This window comes from Bidens hawaiensis, unplaced genomic scaffold, assembly GCF_021521415.1.
Source record: "Bidens hawaiensis isolate Kalapana, Puna unplaced genomic scaffold, B.hawaiensis_p1.1 tig00003653_1, whole genome shotgun sequence".
NCBI lineage: Eukaryota > Viridiplantae > Streptophyta > Magnoliopsida > Asterales > Asteraceae > Bidens > Bidens hawaiensis.
This window is the reverse complement of record NW_027491209.1, coordinates 46,784-64,510: the sequence shown is the minus strand read 5'-3', so window position 1 is coordinate 64,510 and position 17,727 is coordinate 46,784. Positions and strand designations below refer to the sequence as shown.

Sequence of the window (17,727 nt, the reverse complement as noted above, 5' to 3'; positions counted from 1 at the left end):
TAAATCTATCAAGATACATGGTATTTATAATATCAAAAGAACTGTTCTATATACTATTGGGAGGAGGGGACAAGAGTTAATAATTGGTGACAATAATGAAAATGTGTGATACACACAAAAGTGTCGGTGTTCATAAACAATAATGAAAATGTGTGATACACACAAAAGTGTCGGTGTTCATCACAATATATATATTCTAGAAAAAGAAAAAGCCGTTGATAATAATAACTGTTGCTCAACGCCAAGGCACCTCTCTTTTAAACCTTCACTTAATTTCATCCAGTGCCAAATCCCCATGGATTCAAACACCACCACCATCACCGGTGATCATACTCCGGCAACCTCCACCATCGACCGTACACTTCATATCATCCAACAACACAACAATGATACGTTTTCAAAAATTCAAGCAGCTAAAGAAATACGACGCCTCACCAAAACATCACAACGCTTACGTCGACAATTCTCCGACGCCATACCTCCGCTTGTTTCCATGCTATGCTATCCGTCCGTTGAAGCGAAAGCTGCAGCTCTTCTAGCGCTGCTTAATCTTGCCGTCCAAGACGAAATGTAAGTTTTTTTTACAACGAATTTCTGTTATTTATGGGACTTAAAAGACTTTGCCTTTGCCACCGGGTTCGTACTTGGTAAGATGAAACATAAGTTAATATTATTATTTAAGTCAAAGTTCGGTTTTGGCTACAATTGTCAATTTAGTCCAAAAAGTTATTTTACATATTTTGGTTTGCAATTTTTGCCAGGCATGTTGTGGTTTGTATTTTTTTTAAATTACCAGTTCCCAAAATAAACTTTAATCCAAAAGTTTATTTTTTGCCGTTTCAGTTTTATTTTTTTCGCTAGTTGTTCGGTTTTGAATGAATGGTTTTTGTTGGTCGTTCAAAAAAAAATTTAGCTGACTAACCCTGACAAAGGTTATTTATGTTAATCATAGGGAAGAAAACCGAAGTTTTGGATTGAAGTTTAAATTAAATTATTGTTGTGTCATTTTCTATGCTTATGTGTGCATATTTTTTCTCAAATTCATCAATTCAAAGAAAAAGGAGAGTGCAATAATCAATAATGTTAAAAGTATTCTGTTTGTGGTTATACTTTTTAATCAATCATGATTTTAATTGGTTGGTTGAGAAAAGTTAACAGATCATGTTAAAGACTTATCTGAAGATAATATGGTTAGTTCGTTTGTTAATCAAATCATTAATTTGACGTAATTTCAAAAAGAAAGCTGGTAATGGTATTACTATTATCTACAGTTACTGTTTATGTGTCTTGATCGGTGATCACCAATCACCAAAAGGGGATAGCGGCGCAGCTTGTTGCTCGCTTACCCATTATCCAGATGTAGCTCGGTTTGTGTTATTTATAAAATGATACGTGAGTTTTACCAATCACCAATATGGATCTTGCTTTCTGGTTGATTAATTCAGTTTGAAGTTAAATGCGGTTGTTGTTTTAAAGAGACTGTTTTATGTCACTTTCTGGTGTCTATTCTGCTTATTCATTAATGTATTGTTGAAGAAATCTTGAATTGTAAATGATCCTTTTAATGTATGATTGGATCCAACCGAATTAAAATCGTAATTTGCGTTTTTACAGAAATAATTACTGAAAAACAGAGAGATTGAAAAGAGTTATGTACTTATGTTCATTTTGCAAGAAATTTTGGGAAGTATTAATTTTCTTTATAAAAAAATTACAAGTCTAATGTTATTTTTTTCAAGAAATTGGTTGATTTGTTCGTTATGATCATTTCAGTGGGTTAAAACGGGTCATTTTTATAAACTTGCTAATGGGTCCGGTTGTACCGATAATATTCTAGAGAGAGTATATTATTATTCTATACACGCGTTGATATTTGCAGCAAAACCCAATTCACTAACCATTGTATTTAATAACTATGCAGAAAGATAAGCATGAATATAAGATGAATGTATTTATTCGGTACCAACGTTGATATTCGTAGAGAGCTTGATTAACTAACCATTCTATTAAATATTTACTTAAGAAGAAAAGCATGAAGTCAATGAATGCTTTGTAATTGGGCATAGAATCCGATACGGGATAACGTGGGCATGACTCTAATGCTTTTACTCACTTGTCACACTTTTCTTAATTGTTCTTCATTTTTTTATAACTTTTTGATTCAATTTGTACAGAAACAAGATCAGTATTGTGGATGCTGGTGCATTGGACCCAATTGTCACAATTTTTAAATCAGGGAATTTAAATATGCAAGAGCACGCAACCGCGTTATTAGCCACATTATCCGCATCACCTGTCACAAGGTCAACCATTGGTGCATCCGGTTCGATACCGTTTCTAGTTAAGGTTCTTGATCAGGGGACCCCACAAACCAAGGTGGATGCAGTCATGGCACTATACAATCTTTCATCAGACAAAAACAACCTTAACCTCATCCTACAATCACAACCTGTTCCTTACCTAGTAAACATCCTTAAAAGCTCCAAAAAATCCTCAAAGATTTCCGAAAGATGCACGGGTGTTCTTGAATCTTTGATTGGTTTTGAAGAAGGGAGAGTTTCTTTAACTTCAGAAGAAGGCGGCGTGCTTGCGGTTGTGGAGGTTCTCGAGCGTGGGTCCCCCCAAAACCGTGAGCACGCGGTGGGTACACTTTTAACCATGTGTGAAAGTGACCGGTGTAGGTATAGGGAACCTATACTTAAAGAAGGTGTTATCCCGGGGCTTCTGGAGCTTACGGTTCAAGGAACCGTAACCTCGCAGACAAAAGCCCGTACTTTGCTTCGGTTGTTACGGGAATCCTCGTACCGAAGATCAGAGCGCGAGCCCGATACGCTTGAAAACATTGTGTGTGATATAATATCACATATTGAAGGTAAGGAACAGTCTGGGAATGCAAAACAGATGTTAGCAGATATGGTGCAAGTTAGCATGGAACAGAGTTTGAGACATCTACAACGGAGACATTTGCACGTAACGGGTTCTCATGATTAAAAAAAAGTCGCTAATATGTTTTTTTTAAATGTGGGTTTTGTTGGATCAGTTTAATGTAACATGATATATTATGGACATGTGGTGGGATAATATGTTGTTACATACTAGGAAAGCCAGTCCAGGCCTTTTGTGTTTGGTAGGTATCATGTGACTGGTAAGTGGTAAATGTTGATAAACTTGTCAAAATTGGTGTAGTTCATTGTAAATATTGTGGAAGACTGAATAATATATACAAGGTTGGTAAAATATTGTACCCCTGAATCTATTTAGTTACACCAACTAATGTGTTTTGAGTGTTGTATAAATTAAGTATTTATTCTTTTTATAAGTTTTAATTTATATATTTTATATAAATTCAATAGATCGTTAAACCAGGTTTATTTCCATTTATAATCTACCTTTAAAACCAGGCTTATAGTTATAACTTGTAACCATGTACTCAAATATGTATAAGATATATGTTAATATTCTAAAAGAAATACTTATACAAGGGTGGAAGCACCAAAATAATTTGAACACTCTTCCACCCTAGCCACCATTCAATGATAATTAATGATGTCCTTTTATTTGCAACTAAAACTATTCTAAAGTGTTGTGGCACCATCTTTCTTTGTCAAGGTCCACAACGGCTTGATTGATGAGTTTATGACTCATAAAGCTTACCCGGAGCTTGAAGCCACTCCACTTGCGGCGCTGTTCCCATTATACCCAATTGAACCCAAGCTCGAACCCGTTGAATGTTCTGACCACCCGATGGCAAAATAATTAAAAAGTCTAATCAAGAGTGAACTTGGGATATTCATAGTCAAATTAGTTTGGTTTTTGTAAAAAAAAATTAGTTGAACAGCCTACTATGGATTTGGTGTTGATCCAACCTATCGTGGTTCACGGTTTAACGGTTTTAGGACGAAAAATAATATATTTCTCAAAAGCATAATTGTGTATATAAAATAATAAGGATTGTTCATGAAATTAATATATATGAATAACTTTATATTCCTAAAATTGGGTGACGGGGACGGAGAGGGGGCAGGGCAAAGAATAAGAAGAAATGTTAAACGACCAACTCAATTTACACGGCTAGTTAGAAGTTCCAAAATGTAGATTGTTATAGCTTTCATATCAAACCATAAACTACATTGTATATACTTTAAAGTTTAAACCGTCCAAACCCACCAGCTTTCGATGTTTATGAACAAACCTAGTGAAGAAACACTAGTGAGGTCAACTAAGAGTCCTGAATACGAGGGTAAATTGTGGTGATATCTGCAAATACAAAGATGCAAAGAGAACAATCGTGTGATGATGGTTAGAAGGGAGAGATGCTAAAAAGCATCATCGGCGCCTTCATAATGGTCTTTTCGTGAATACAAGTGTGTAAAACACAAGAAAAGTAGTATGAAGTTAAAGAGAGTGAGGATGGAATCTTTTACTGTTTGGTGGAGTCCAGTATTGGTATTTTTAGCCGGCGGTGTGAGGTATTGAAGAAAACATGTTGGGCCACGTGTAGAGGGAATATCTGATTTGTCCCCTCTGCTACCGTAATAACGGAGATCGTGAATGTCATGTTACGCAGGGCCCACAGCTTAGTACTATCTTCCTTGTTGGTGCATTTGCCTGCACACTTATGATATAAGCAATGGTCCAGCCTATAACTTCTCTTGCGTGGCCCTTTGAACGCATTCATCCTAAATGTTCGCCATGTGTGTTCCTTCTTGGCATTTTTCTTCATAGTGCTTGGTTGTTTTTAGTCCTGGGTCCGGATCAAACCTGGATCCAGGTCCATATCTCATAACCTAGTAAGTAGTAAGAATAGTAAATATAGCATGTAATTATGTAAGTTATATATAGTAGTTTTTACCGATTAAAACAAAAATGTTTATATCATATACTTATCTCAAACTCATCTATTATGATAGTGAAAAGTATTTAAGTTTCATTTACTTTGAAAGAAAAATGGCTCTATCTTTCGGTAAATTAATAAATAACTAATATATTTCAGAATAAAATGTTTGAATTGGTGTATAATAATATTCAAGAACACCATTAAAACGTTTAGACTTTTCATACTAGAGTAACTAGACCTTGACTTTGCTGTGTTTTTGGACCACTAACTTATTAGCGGGCCTCTATATGACTAATGTCTATATCTTCTATAAGGGAGGCCTGACTATTAGTATTAGCCAATTAGCCAATTACACATCTTTATTGACTTGTTTTTCAAAAGAAGTGTCTTTTCAAACAAAAAATATTTAAATCAACATAAACGCAATAAAAAAATATTATATTATAGTAAAGCATTCTCTCTTTTTTCAACTATTTTAAAAGCAGTTATCATAGACGAAATATTCACAAATGAAATAATACTTATGGGTAGTTTACACAAAAATCGTTATCGACGGGTTGGGTCAAAACATGCTTCATAAACTAATTACGTTAAACCGTCACAAGGAAACATTTCTCACTAGTGTATGACGTCTAATCAAACTTCAAGAACTCAATAGCTTAACGCAATATGTTAAATTAAATTTCTTATGTTTTCCATTTGCTTTATAAGTATTCAGGATTTCTAAAGCTCTAAAACCCTGATACAAATTAGATTGTTAAATATCCAAGTTATCTTATTCTTAAAATCACAGTGCTTTGAAAGTTGAAACTAAAATCGTTTTTAAGTTTTTTAGAACTGAAAATGCAGTGCCTTTTTATTGGGCCGGATAAACTATAAGAGGACGGCCCTCCCCTTATTGGGCCTTAAACATGCATGTTCTGATCAATAGATGTTCTTGTGCGTTATTGTGTAATTTCCTACTTGGGTGCATACATCTGTTTTAGAGTCAAAACCGGTTCGGTTTAAGTTAAAACTTAAAAGACGTTCATAACTTGTTTTTCACTTTTTCCCACACCTTCAAGTTTGAAACCGGTTTCTAACTGAAAAATGAATGGTTCGGTTTAAAACCAATTTTTAACTGATTTGATTTTTACCAGTTTTAATTGGGGAGTTCTCAAAAAGACATCAAATTGGCGGCTCAGTTTAAATCGCGATCAGTTTCATCAAACAAGTTTCATAATCGATTTCAGTTTGGGTTGAAAACCGTTTCCGGTCTACACATCAGTCCATTATATTCACCTCTATGAAGTATTACTCAAAAAGTAACACATGTAATAGTCGGGGCATGCATGTTCATATAATCACATCTGAACTAATATATATGTGCATAATGTTGCAACAAAAATAGAATAAAAAGGTGCTTAATTTCTATCTACACTCTCAATAACTTATCTCTTCTCTCTAGATTTTTTTTAAGTATAGCAACGGGCGTATGAAGTGATTAACACAAATGCATCAATGTTCTTAACTCTTTATTAGAACTGGTAAAGCGGGTTCCAACTTATTTATCTTAAATCTCTGTAAGTGATGGTTAAGCGGGTTTCAAACATGTTGAATTTCAATTTATCATCGTTTATTACACTTGAAAGTTTATCCCAACTAAAATAAATACAACTCAGATGAAACTACTATCTGAAAACAAATAAAATCATCACACATATAATACCTTTTCTTTTAAACAACAAGATACTTTAACAAAATAAAAACCAAGAGGCATACATGGTGATGCCCATTAGCAGGCTATAAAACGAAGCTAATAAAAGCACTCAATCAAGTCATCATATAATTAGTTAATTGCATAGCAATTTATTTGTATATTATCTTTGGAAGTTGAAACAACTATTTACATGATTAAAAAGTTAAATATCAGTAACTAATTCAGTATCAATAGACATCAAGTCAGGATGGCCGAGTGGTCTAAGGCGCCAGACTCAAGTTCTGGTCTTCGATAGAGGGCGTGGGTTCAAATCCCACTTCTGACAACGTTATTTTTATTTCCGGTTAGCCAATGATGAATTGCTAACGTTCACTTCTGCCCCTCGTGTTACAAAGATAAATTATATATTATATTGTTCCCGGTCGGTTAGCCAATGATGAATTGCTAACTTTCACTTCTGCCCCTCGTGTTACAGAGATAAATTATATTATATATTATATTGTTCCCGGTGAATCCAACATTGAATATCAGCCATCAGGTCAGGAGTAAATCTCAGCCGTTTTAAAGGCATGAATTTTGCGTCAGTTATTAGCTTTTGACAGTTTTCATCTCACTTCCCCCATTTACGCATCTCTTTCATAAACTCCCTTTCACCATCTGTTGATTACACAACTGCTCTTCAACTCTTCCTTGATGATCTCCTCCGTCCCTAAATCGATCCGCAGGTACACCTTTCATTGCAATTCGAAACATCCGTGTGTATTTACGTACGGACACCCAAATAGGGTTTTATGAGAGTTTTATTATTGTAATTTCTGATAAAAATGGTATGTTTTCCGTCATGATTTGGTAGTGGAAATTGACAATTTGCAAACGACGAACTGAATTCGAGCCTTCATTTTAGTGAAACACGAGCCAGTTGATTCGGAACTATCGTATCATTATTTCTACTTATTTGTTACTTCAATTCATTTTGAAATCTAATCTCATCGCTAGTGAAACTGATGGTGACTGACGAGCTTTGATAATTGACGATTTATGTCGAGTTACTGCATATCAACCTGTTAATTTGTGCCTAAATTTGTCTTATTTAAGTTTGAATTTGTTAATTATGAATATAGTCAACAGTTGTTATGTTATGTGTTCAATTTGTTGAGATATAGAACCAGTGAGGCTAACATCACCTGCAGTTATTGCATCAATGGACTTCATTTTTCTGATCTTGTGATTGTTTTACAACCAGACATAACTTTCAGATGCAGTGGGAATAATCAATGCCTTTTGCTTTGTACCTTCTGCTTAAATGATTGCAATTTCTTGATGTATTTCAGGTGGAAATATAGTGCTCCTGGCCACTTGGAATCACGTAATGGAAACAAGGTTTATTGCTAATGTCATCATAATCACTTGAATCTACATTTTCCTATGGTATTTGTACGCATGCTAATTATTTAATTTTAGTTATTAACTATTATTGTCATTTAACTGCAACTTTCTAAACTGTCATGTTTCAGGTAACCGGTCATGAAACCAACCTTTTAGCTAATTTAATTTGCAACATAGGGTAGGTACATACTAAGTCGTGACTACATGAGCCTTAAGGTACATATTTTAATACTTTATTGAATTTATCGGTTAAATATTTATAGGTTAAACTATGTCTCATTTTCATTATTGCTTTTTTATAGATATTCAGTTAATGTGAGATATAAATATGGATTATGACCCAGTTGCAACTTTCCACGTGCATGAACTAGTGTAGGGCGGGAAGACTTTGTATAATGAAGTAGAAGTTGTCGAGGGATGGAAGTTGGACACGGGAACATATCTCCCACATTTCGTTACAAACCAAAAAAATATTAAATGTGTAAGTTCATGTGATTATTACTATGTTAGAGTGTAAATAAATAGGGTTACGTTTATCTATTTAAATATATACATTCATTGATGTTTCACAGGAAGAAGCTTTAAGTCATTAGTTTGGTTATCAAAGTGTTAAGAGTTGGTACTGAAGGTAGCATTATCCCCAATGATTAGTATGAGATAAGAGAATTTGTAGTATTGTTATCATTCCCCAATATAATTAAGGATTATTCCAAATTGCTGAATCTATATCTCTTTGTTAACTAAATGATAAAAGGTACAAAGAAGCTGGATGCGACAATATTTTTCTGAATTGAGCTGAATACGGGGATAACTAATATGCTTAAGGAGACTAGGGCTGCTAAAGGTCCAATGCTTCATGTAAGTAGTTCTCTAATCATTTGAGTGATTAACTTACCCATGTAAGTATTGAAAGAATCCATGGTTGGAATGGGTATCTTTGCACTTTGTTTCAAGGCTGGTGAGGTTTCAATGATAGGTAGGGACTTACTTGAGTTCGGACCTCTATAATGCATCATTGCTTTTTCTCGTATGCTAACTTCTTGGCTCGCATGAAACATGCCACCACATCTGAATTTCAGATTTCATTGAGATTAGGAAGGCCCTTAAGGTGTTGTAAGAGCCTAGGAGGGGTACAGTATTTACCCTAGAGACTGCGAAACTGTAAAGGGAAAACTATCTCACTCAAAAATCATTCATCGCAGTAAGTGCCCCTTCTAAAACAAACCAAAGTTTTGTGTTAAACAAATTTGTTTTACTATATGCACATTTGTTTTGACCTTTTATATTTTGTGGAAATGACAGACTGAAAGTTGTGCCCCTTCCGCAAACTAGTTTAACAACGCACAGTATTTCTACAATCTAGCCAATCACGTCTTTTTTGTTTATGTTGATTTAAGCTTAGTTTGCTTGTATGTTCTTTTTTTTTCGTAATTTCTTGACGTTTTGGTCACAACATGTATCTGTCATTGTAACATAAAGTTCTCCTGTTTGGGTAATTTTGTATGCAAAGAACCAGCCAAATGATATTTATTCTATGCACAATGTAAAATTTATGTACAAATAATATTAGATTTATAAATATGATTAGATTCAATGTACCGACTTCAATATAAATACTTATTAATGCATTGATTCGGATTTGTTTATATTACGAAGAAAAAATACTTATGCCGTTACGACATTGAAATGCCCGTCCACCGGACGGGTATAAAACTAGTTAATGGTGGCTACGTAAACATTCTGATTCATATAACATACTTTAAAATCAAAGAGGGACTATTTTTGTTTATTTTAAATTTTATTTATTCACTTGTGATAAATTATGTATTCATTTCATAAGTAGTATTAAAATGCTTTTCAAAACAAAGATTGTGTGAGTATTTGCTTGCTTTATAAACTTTGTAACACTTCATTATAATATAATACCATAAACAATAATTAAAGGTTGCTACAACAAAATTCAATAGGTTTGTAAAAAGATCTTGTTAACGGGATGAATGAGTGCAATAATCATCTATTCTCGTCTTAGTGGTCATCCTTAATATAATATATGTTCATACGTAGAAAAAGTAATAACGAACACGTAGGACAGTCGTAACCAGATTCATATATATATATATATCCAATGAATTATGCTAGTTGAATAAAATAATATTCTTTGTCGGCTATGTAGGCCAATTGGGATTTTGTTTATACATCCGTATTCAAACTACTCGGACCATATTTTGATCTATGGTGGGACCAAACCAAACCACACTCCATCCATGACCCACCCACCTAGAAAACAAAGAAGCAAACAAACTTTCATGTAATTTCAGTGAAAGATCTTTCATCTTTGTACCTTTTATCAAATACCAAAAGGCACACAATAGACAAACACAGTACTTTATTTCTTTCTTGGCAGCTTTGCTTTTACCTAATTTTGTTTTATTGTAAGGTATAACAACATTTTATTCTTTCTTCTTAAAAAGTCTATATTTAACACTCTAGTAGTCTAGTGTATTATAATTTAAATCGTTTGTGTGTATAGATACGAAGTAAATTATATTAAATAAACTAATTTATATGATATTATCTAGCGCCGGTTTCATAAATAAATCAATAAAAACACTAACTTTTTATCCAATCTGGTATCAGTAATGCTATCATCAATTTGCTCATGTGGCTATGGGTTTTTCACTAAGAAATTTCCTTTTGAGGATGTTCCCGTTCAATTCCTACTAAGTGCAAGTTCTATAAATATGAGCAACCACCACATAGAAAGATTTCAACTTCGGGTAAGGAGAGTTTGACAAGTGTTATGACACTTTAAGAGATATATCACCGCCTTGGACATTTGTTTATATATGTTTTGTAATATAATTAATCTTTTTCATATTTATCTTCTACTCTGCTAGCAAACATGATGTATTTATATTGTATGGTTGTTAATAGAAAAGTATCAAATATTGTATGGCTTTTAATAGAAAAGTATCAAATAATCCTAAGATACATGTATAATTTGTAATTATAATTTGTATCTTTTTCATATTTATTTTCTAAACAACTAATATTTCCATAGTAAAACCAGAACCCACAACATTTTAAAGTTTTGATTAAAAGTTATATATTTTTACCACTAGATCAAGTAGTAATTCTGCTCCATATTTAATATACAATTCATGAGAAAATCTTTTATATTATATTATAGTATATATAATATTGACAGGCATGACCGGTGCCGCAGGTTATTTTTAAATTTCTAATTTCTTTTATTTGGTTTTTACATGTTTGATTTTTTTATAATTTTTTTAATTCATAACAAACTTAATTAACACCGATCAAATTTACGTCCCAGTTTCGCCACAACTAGTTATATTCATTTCGCGTGATTCTAAAGTAGAATTGGAAACTAGAATTTTGAAATATACTATTGGTAAAAGGATTTGTTACACCAACTTCACATAATAAAAGTTCACGTTGACCAATAGTTTGACTCGAACAGCCATTTATAACTGTTTATAACTATTTTACTCTTCGCCTTCGATCTCTCAAAAACCTCTGTAATCACCACCGTAACCGTCGCCGGAGTTCCATTTCACCACCATACACAGTCACCGGAGATGGACGACTCACTGGAAGCATCACAGTCGGAGCCATTGGATATTATTAATCATCACGATGATGATCTGTCCATGGAAATCGATCCTCCGTCGGGAGACAACCACAGACGGCTGAGGATTGGCGTAAAGCGTTGCACAAGGTCGTTCCGGCGGTGGTTGTGCTCCGTACGACGGCGTGTAGAGCCTTTGACACCGAGTCCGCTGCTGCAAGCCACGCCACAGGGTTCGTTGTTGATAAGCGTCGTGGAATTATTTTAACTAATCGCCACGTCGTTAAACCAGGTAATTATGTTTATGAATCCGTTTCGATCACTACTTTTTAATTTAATTGTTGATTATAAAAATAATAAGTTGACTTTATAGTGATTGAGTTGACTTTTAATTTGAGTGTGTGTGTTTTATAGGTCCGGTGACAGCTGAAGCTATGTTTGTGAACCGTGAAGAGATTCCGGTGTATCCGATATACCAAGACCCTGTGAGTTGGTTTGATAATAAGATTATTGATGAGTTTGAGAGTTTATGGTGATTATAAATTTTTTATGTTGTGAGTTTGCAATTAATTTCAGGTTCATGATTTTGGATTCTTTCGGTATGATCCTGCTGCGGTGAAGTTTCTGAGCTATGAGGAGATACCTTTGGCTCCTGAAGCGGCTTCTGTTGGACTGGAAATTAGAGTTGTTGGGAATGATAGTGGAGAGAAGATCTCTATTTTGGCGGGTACTCTTGCGCGTCTAGACAGAGATGCACCACATTATAGGAAGTATGCTGCTTCACAATATTTCCCTTGTTTATATTCTTGGTCTGATAAAGTTGTATAGACAAACAGATATTTGGCTACTTGCATCCTTGGTAAAGAAAATTGATATAATATTGAATCTTTAAACTATTACATGAAGCCTTCTTTTACAGGGTAAATCTATATTTAGTTTTCGAAAACTGAAAATAACTAAGATTTATGCGTATTTACAATGAAAAGGAAATAATTTTATTTTGCTAAAACTGGGGAAACCTGTTAAGAGTTTGAAATCCGGGGCCCATTGAGATTTTTCATCCATTACTAAATACTAATGGGCCCCGTAACTCCAAACGTAGCAAAAGTTATGCCATTTTGAACCTTTTCTAGCCCATTTCGAATTGGTCCACGTATGAGTATGTTAGCTCTTGGATTAACTTCGTGCCAAAGATGATTAAAATCCTTGCAGCTTACATTATATTTGGTTGATTTACTACACCTATATGCCTGATTTTTTCTGCTTTCATATGTGTTCTTTGGATTTTATAATATGTAATAATAGTGAAAAAGATGAATAAAAGATCACCACTATGCATCTCATGTTAACAATGAGGTATTTTCTTGCTGCAGAGATGGCTACAACGATTTCAATACATTCTACATACAGGTGAACTCCCAGCTACTAATGCTATTATTTTTGGTTTATTTTTGACTTTGACCAAGTAGCTTGGATTTCTTATATTATTTTGATTTCCCACAACAGGCAGCCTCAGGTACTAAAGGCGGTTCAAGTGGGTCCCCAGTCGTTGATTGGAAAGGACGTGCGGTTGCATTAAACGCTGGCGGCAACTCTTCTAGTGCCTTGGCATTTTACTTTAGAACGAGTAAGTACAATATAATATGTTGGAACAAGAAATGTTATGTTTTCTAAGAAATCATACATAAACTCTGAAGTTTGCATTTGCAGGTTGTTAGGGCATTAAATTTCTTGCAAAAAGGAAGAGATTCTAGTCAAGATAAGTGGCAGGCTGTTACAGTACTTCGCGGTACAATCCAGGTTTGTTGGTTACATTAGCTGAAAGTTAATTTCATTATTGTTAAACTTAATGTTGTTGTTGTTGTTGTTGTTATTATCAATCTCTTGTTTATGTTAGGCAACCTTTGTCCACAAAGGATTTGATGAAACACGCAGGCTCGGTTTACAAAGTGAAACAGAGCAGGTCTGTTAGTTTTTATTCAACTTTATTTGTTGATTTGTAAACAAAACGTTAAGTTCTCACGTTCTGGTATTTGATTTGTTTTTGGGTTAGTTGGTTCGCCATGCATCTCCACTAACTGAAACCGGAATGCTTGTAGTTGACTCTGTGGTAAGTCCTTCAGATTCTGTTGTGAAATTGCTATCTACAGATTCAGCTGAGCATGTATGTCTGACATCATCACGGGTATGCTGTAGGTGCCAGGTGGCCCGGTTTGTAAACATTTGGAACCGGGTGATGTTCTTGTTCGCATGAATGGGGATTTATGTGTTATATGAATATAGTTTCTTATGCTCATCATTTGTAAAACTATGCTTTAATGAGCTAGAGTTTATGCAGGTGATTACTCAGTTTCTGAAGATGGAGACTTTACTTGATGACAGTGTGGACCAAAATGTTGAGCTAGAGTTTGAAAGGGGTGGCACATCTTTGACCGTTCAGTTAGTGGTGAGTGATGGTTGACCGGTCTCTTACATCCAAGTTTTGTGCTTTACAAAAATTTAGTGTTGGAAAATTCAATATTGTGTTTTGTTTCAGGTTGAGGATTTACACTCCAAACTACTTTTTGGAAGTTAGTGGGGGGATTATACACCCCCTCTCATATCAACAAGCTAGGAATTTTCGTTTTAACTGTGGTCTTGTATATGTAGCAGAACCCGGGTAAATATGTGTGCAGATAACAAGGTTTTTCTTTGGTCTACTTCTAAAAATGAAATGTTCAATCATTTGTTTTTGTCTCTCTTTTTCATTTGCAGTTACATGCTTTATCGAGCCGGGGTCCCACGGCATGCCATTATCAAAAGATTAGCCAATGAAGACATTTCAAATGTTGAAAACTTCATTAATGTTCTATCCAATCTCTCTAAAGGAGCTCGGGTCCCATTAGAATACATAAACTACAAAGATCGACACAGGAGGAAGGTATTCTAATAATAATATTGCCAAAGTATATTTTTTGGATGTTTTTGTGGATACTATTGACTTTCTTTTGTTCGTAGTCTGTTCTTTTTACAGTTAACCGCCATGAGTGGTATGCTTCACCTAGCATATATACACGCAACGACACTTCTGGTATTTGGATAAGAAAGATGGCTTTGCCCTCAAATTCCCAAGTACCTAATGGCGTTGCCAGCATGGACACTTGTAGCTCCGCACATGTTCAAGAGGAATCCACCAATAAAGATTCATCTGCTGATATGGAAGATCAAGACACATCAGCAGACTCCGTTAATGCTTCTGTTGCTGAGCGTGTGATAGAGCCTACTCTGGTCAGGTTTTCGGTAACATCTTCAACATCAAATCATTGTTCATTTATTATTATTATTTGATGGGATTTGTGTACAACTTTTGGAATATTTATATTTACTGGTGTATGACATGTCAGGTTCATGTACCATCATCATGTATGGTTGATGGTGTTTATGCACAGCATTTTTTTGGAACTGGTGTCATTATCTATCATTCAGAAGAAATGGGGTTGGTTGCAGTTGACAAGAATACTGTCGCTGTATCAGCATCTGACGTCATGCTTTCTTTTGCCGCCTTTCCAATCGAAATTCCTGGGGAGGTATGAAACAGATATTAAAAAAATTAATAAGCCGACCGGCCCGACCGTTTATTTTTTGTCACAAGTTTTGATTTTTCAGGTGGTCTTTCTCCATCCTGTTCATAACTATGCAATTATTGCATATGACCCTTCTGCCCTTGGACCCGCTGGTAGTTCAGTAGTCTGAGCTGCCCAACTTCTTCCAGGTAGAAAAACTTGTACCAGATCAATGGTTGAGATGTTTTCTCATTTTTATTTCATTTTGTGATAGAACCTGCATTGAGGCGTGGAGAGGATGTGTATCTTGTGGGATTAAATAAGAGTTTACAAGCAACATCTAGAAAATCTGTTGTAACCAATCCGTATGCACCTCTAAAGATAAGTTCAGCTGATTCACCGCGTTATAGAGCAACCAACATGGAAGTTATAGAGCTTGATACCGGTAATTATCATTATCCGGTTTTTAAATGAATTTTAAAACATATTTATATACATTAATTAGTTAATGATGTTGGTTGCTGTTTGCAGATTTTGGTAGCAGTTTTTCAGGAGTACTAACTGATGAGCATGGAAGAGTTAAAGCTATATGGGGAAGTTTTTCAACTCAGGTTTGTACTAATCATCAATCAAAAAAGAAAAGGAAGGTTGGTTCTCTTAGTTCTTTATTAGTCAACCGTAGGTTGACTAAAATCTGATGATGAAATCTTGGTTGCAGATCAAATATGGTGCGAATACGTCTGAAGATCATCATTTTGCAAGAGGTATTCATATACATTCAATCAGTCAAGTTCTTGACAAAATAATATCAGGCGTGAAAGGACCGACACTTCTAATAAATGGTGTTAAAAGACCAATGCCTCTAGTAAGGGTTTTAGAGGTCGAGTTTAGTCGTACTTTACTTTCCAAGGCTAGAAGTTTTGGGCTCAGCAACAACTGGATCCAGGTATGCAGTATGTTTCTCACTTTTTTTATGTGTAATATATGCAGGAATTGATATTTTTATAAATTTGTTGTTTTGCAGGCTCTTGTAAAGAAAGATCCTGTTAGACGTCAGGTCCTACGGGTCAAAGGTTGTTTAGCAGGATCTAAAGCTGAGAATCTATTAGAACAAGGTGATATGGTTCTTGCAATCAATAAGAAGCCAGTTACATGTTTTAGTGATATTGAAGATGCATGCCATGCCTTGGATATGTATGATGACATGGATGCAAAACTTGAATTTACCGTCTTTCGCCAGGTTAATCATATTAATGAATCTTTGTTTAATGTGAGAAATATTAATGAATTTTGTTTTATGGATTGCTCTTCAGGGGCGTGAAATGGATGTTCAAGTGGGAACAGATATAAGAGATGGAAACGGCACCACACGTGTAATTAACTGGTGTGGATGTTTAGTACAAGATCCTCACCCGGAAGTACGTGCTCTCGGGTTTCTTCCGCAAGAGGGCCATGGTGTATATGTCACGAGGTACGGGTTTGACCTGTCTTTGTCCAGTCAGCATCGGTGTCGACTTATTGTGTCTAAATGCTAAAGAATATAATTTACACTGTTGCAGGTGTTCCTCCGGGAGCCCGGTGCATAGATATGGTTTATATGCTCAACAATGGATTGTGGAAGTTAATGGAAAACCAACTCCTGATTTGGATTCTTTTGTTAATGTCACAAAGGTACAAATGTTCATTTATTCTTTGTGTTTTTCAATAAATTACACTTTCGTTTATTAAACTTAAAGCAATGCATGTATACTGCATACAGGAAATTGAAGACGAAGAATTTGTTCGTGTACGGACAGTGCACTTGAATGAGAAGCCACGGGTCCTGACACTGAAACAGGACCTGCACTACTGGCCTACATGGGAGCTCAGGTTCGATCCTGAAACCGCCATGTGGCACAGAAAGATTATTAAATCATTGGAAACTGGAGATAGCATATGAGCACTGAATTCGTATCAAATCATTGTGATATATTTATTTCTTAGATATATACATTGTAGCATGTACATGTAACTTCATATATTTGATGCATAATAAATGTTTGTATTTGAGGTTTTCTGGCATTTTTTAATCGAAAGACTGAACTATGAACTATAATAGAACTATATATCATAAAATTGCATTATAAACATTTAAAACAATCCAATTATTTGACACTAATCAATAAACTGATAACAGACATTTGTAATACATCATATATGTAATCTGATCTTTAACAAAACTACACTTACAAGAACTCTGAAGGTGAATTAGCATCTGGCTTACCATGATCATCCAATCCACCTGGAACCGGATGCTGCAAAACCTGCGGAGCCAAAGCACCCAACCCATCACTCGTCGACCCAAAAAACTGACAAAAAACCCGAGCCATAACTCCAAGAATCTGCATCTGATTCTGACACGCGTTTGCATGCAGCTGCATCATCTGTTTCTCATGCTCAACCTGCATCCGCACCATCTTCTCCCGCCACTTCATCTCCTCCTCCTCCCACCTCTCCTCCACCGCCATCCTTCGCCTCCTCTCCTCATCAAACTCCATTTCCAGCCTCATCCTACTCTCAACCTCCCGTTTCGCCATCACCATCCGCCTCTCTTCAAACTCCAACTCGTTCCGAGAATCTCTCTCGGCCTTCTTCTCTTCTCGTTTCCACTCCCTCTCCTTCCGCTTCTCCT

The 17,727-nt window shown here is 35.2% G+C and overlaps 1 protein-coding gene, 1 long non-coding RNA gene, 1 other non-coding gene and 1 pseudogene across 4 annotated transcripts; all 4 read left to right on the top strand.

The window, feature by feature from the left end:
* The first annotated feature begins 295 nt into the window (after nt 1-295).
* On the top strand, nt 296-3,332 carry LOC143623991 (uncharacterized). The gene is made up of 2 exons (XM_077094759.1): nt 296-570; nt 2,175-3,332. The coding sequence occupies exons 1-2, from the start codon at nt 296-298 to the stop codon at nt 2,989-2,991; spliced, it is 1,092 nt and encodes a 363-aa protein (XP_076950874.1). The 3' UTR covers nt 2,992-3,332.
* A 3,445-nt stretch (nt 3,333-6,777) lies between these two features.
* TRNAL-CAA (transfer RNA leucine (anticodon CAA)) lies at nt 6,778-6,861 on the top strand. Its single transcript has one exon. It is a non-coding gene; the product is annotated as a tRNA-Leu (tRNA).
* Nucleotides 6,862-7,848: 987 nt separating this feature from the next.
* LOC143624011 (uncharacterized) lies at nt 7,849-8,410 on the top strand. The gene is made up of 3 exons (XR_013152013.1): nt 7,849-7,964; nt 8,051-8,138; nt 8,267-8,410. It is a non-coding gene; the product is annotated as an uncharacterized LOC143624011 (long non-coding RNA).
* A 3,008-nt stretch (nt 8,411-11,418) lies between these two features.
* Nucleotides 11,419-17,111, top strand: LOC143624054 (protease Do-like 7; annotated as a pseudogene). The gene is made up of 22 exons (XR_013152028.1): nt 11,419-11,806; nt 11,929-11,999; nt 12,091-12,284; nt 12,888-12,924; nt 13,021-13,145; nt 13,212-13,314; nt 13,412-13,477; nt 13,568-13,624; nt 13,711-13,782; nt 13,853-13,969; nt 14,052-14,173; nt 14,269-14,434; nt 14,512-14,793; nt 14,898-15,080; nt 15,160-15,265; nt 15,331-15,501; nt 15,588-15,667; nt 15,775-16,002; nt 16,081-16,296; nt 16,370-16,527; nt 16,616-16,727; nt 16,816-17,111. The product of XR_013152028.1 is annotated as a protease Do-like 7 (transcript).
* Nucleotides 17,112-17,727: the final 616 nt, after the last annotated feature.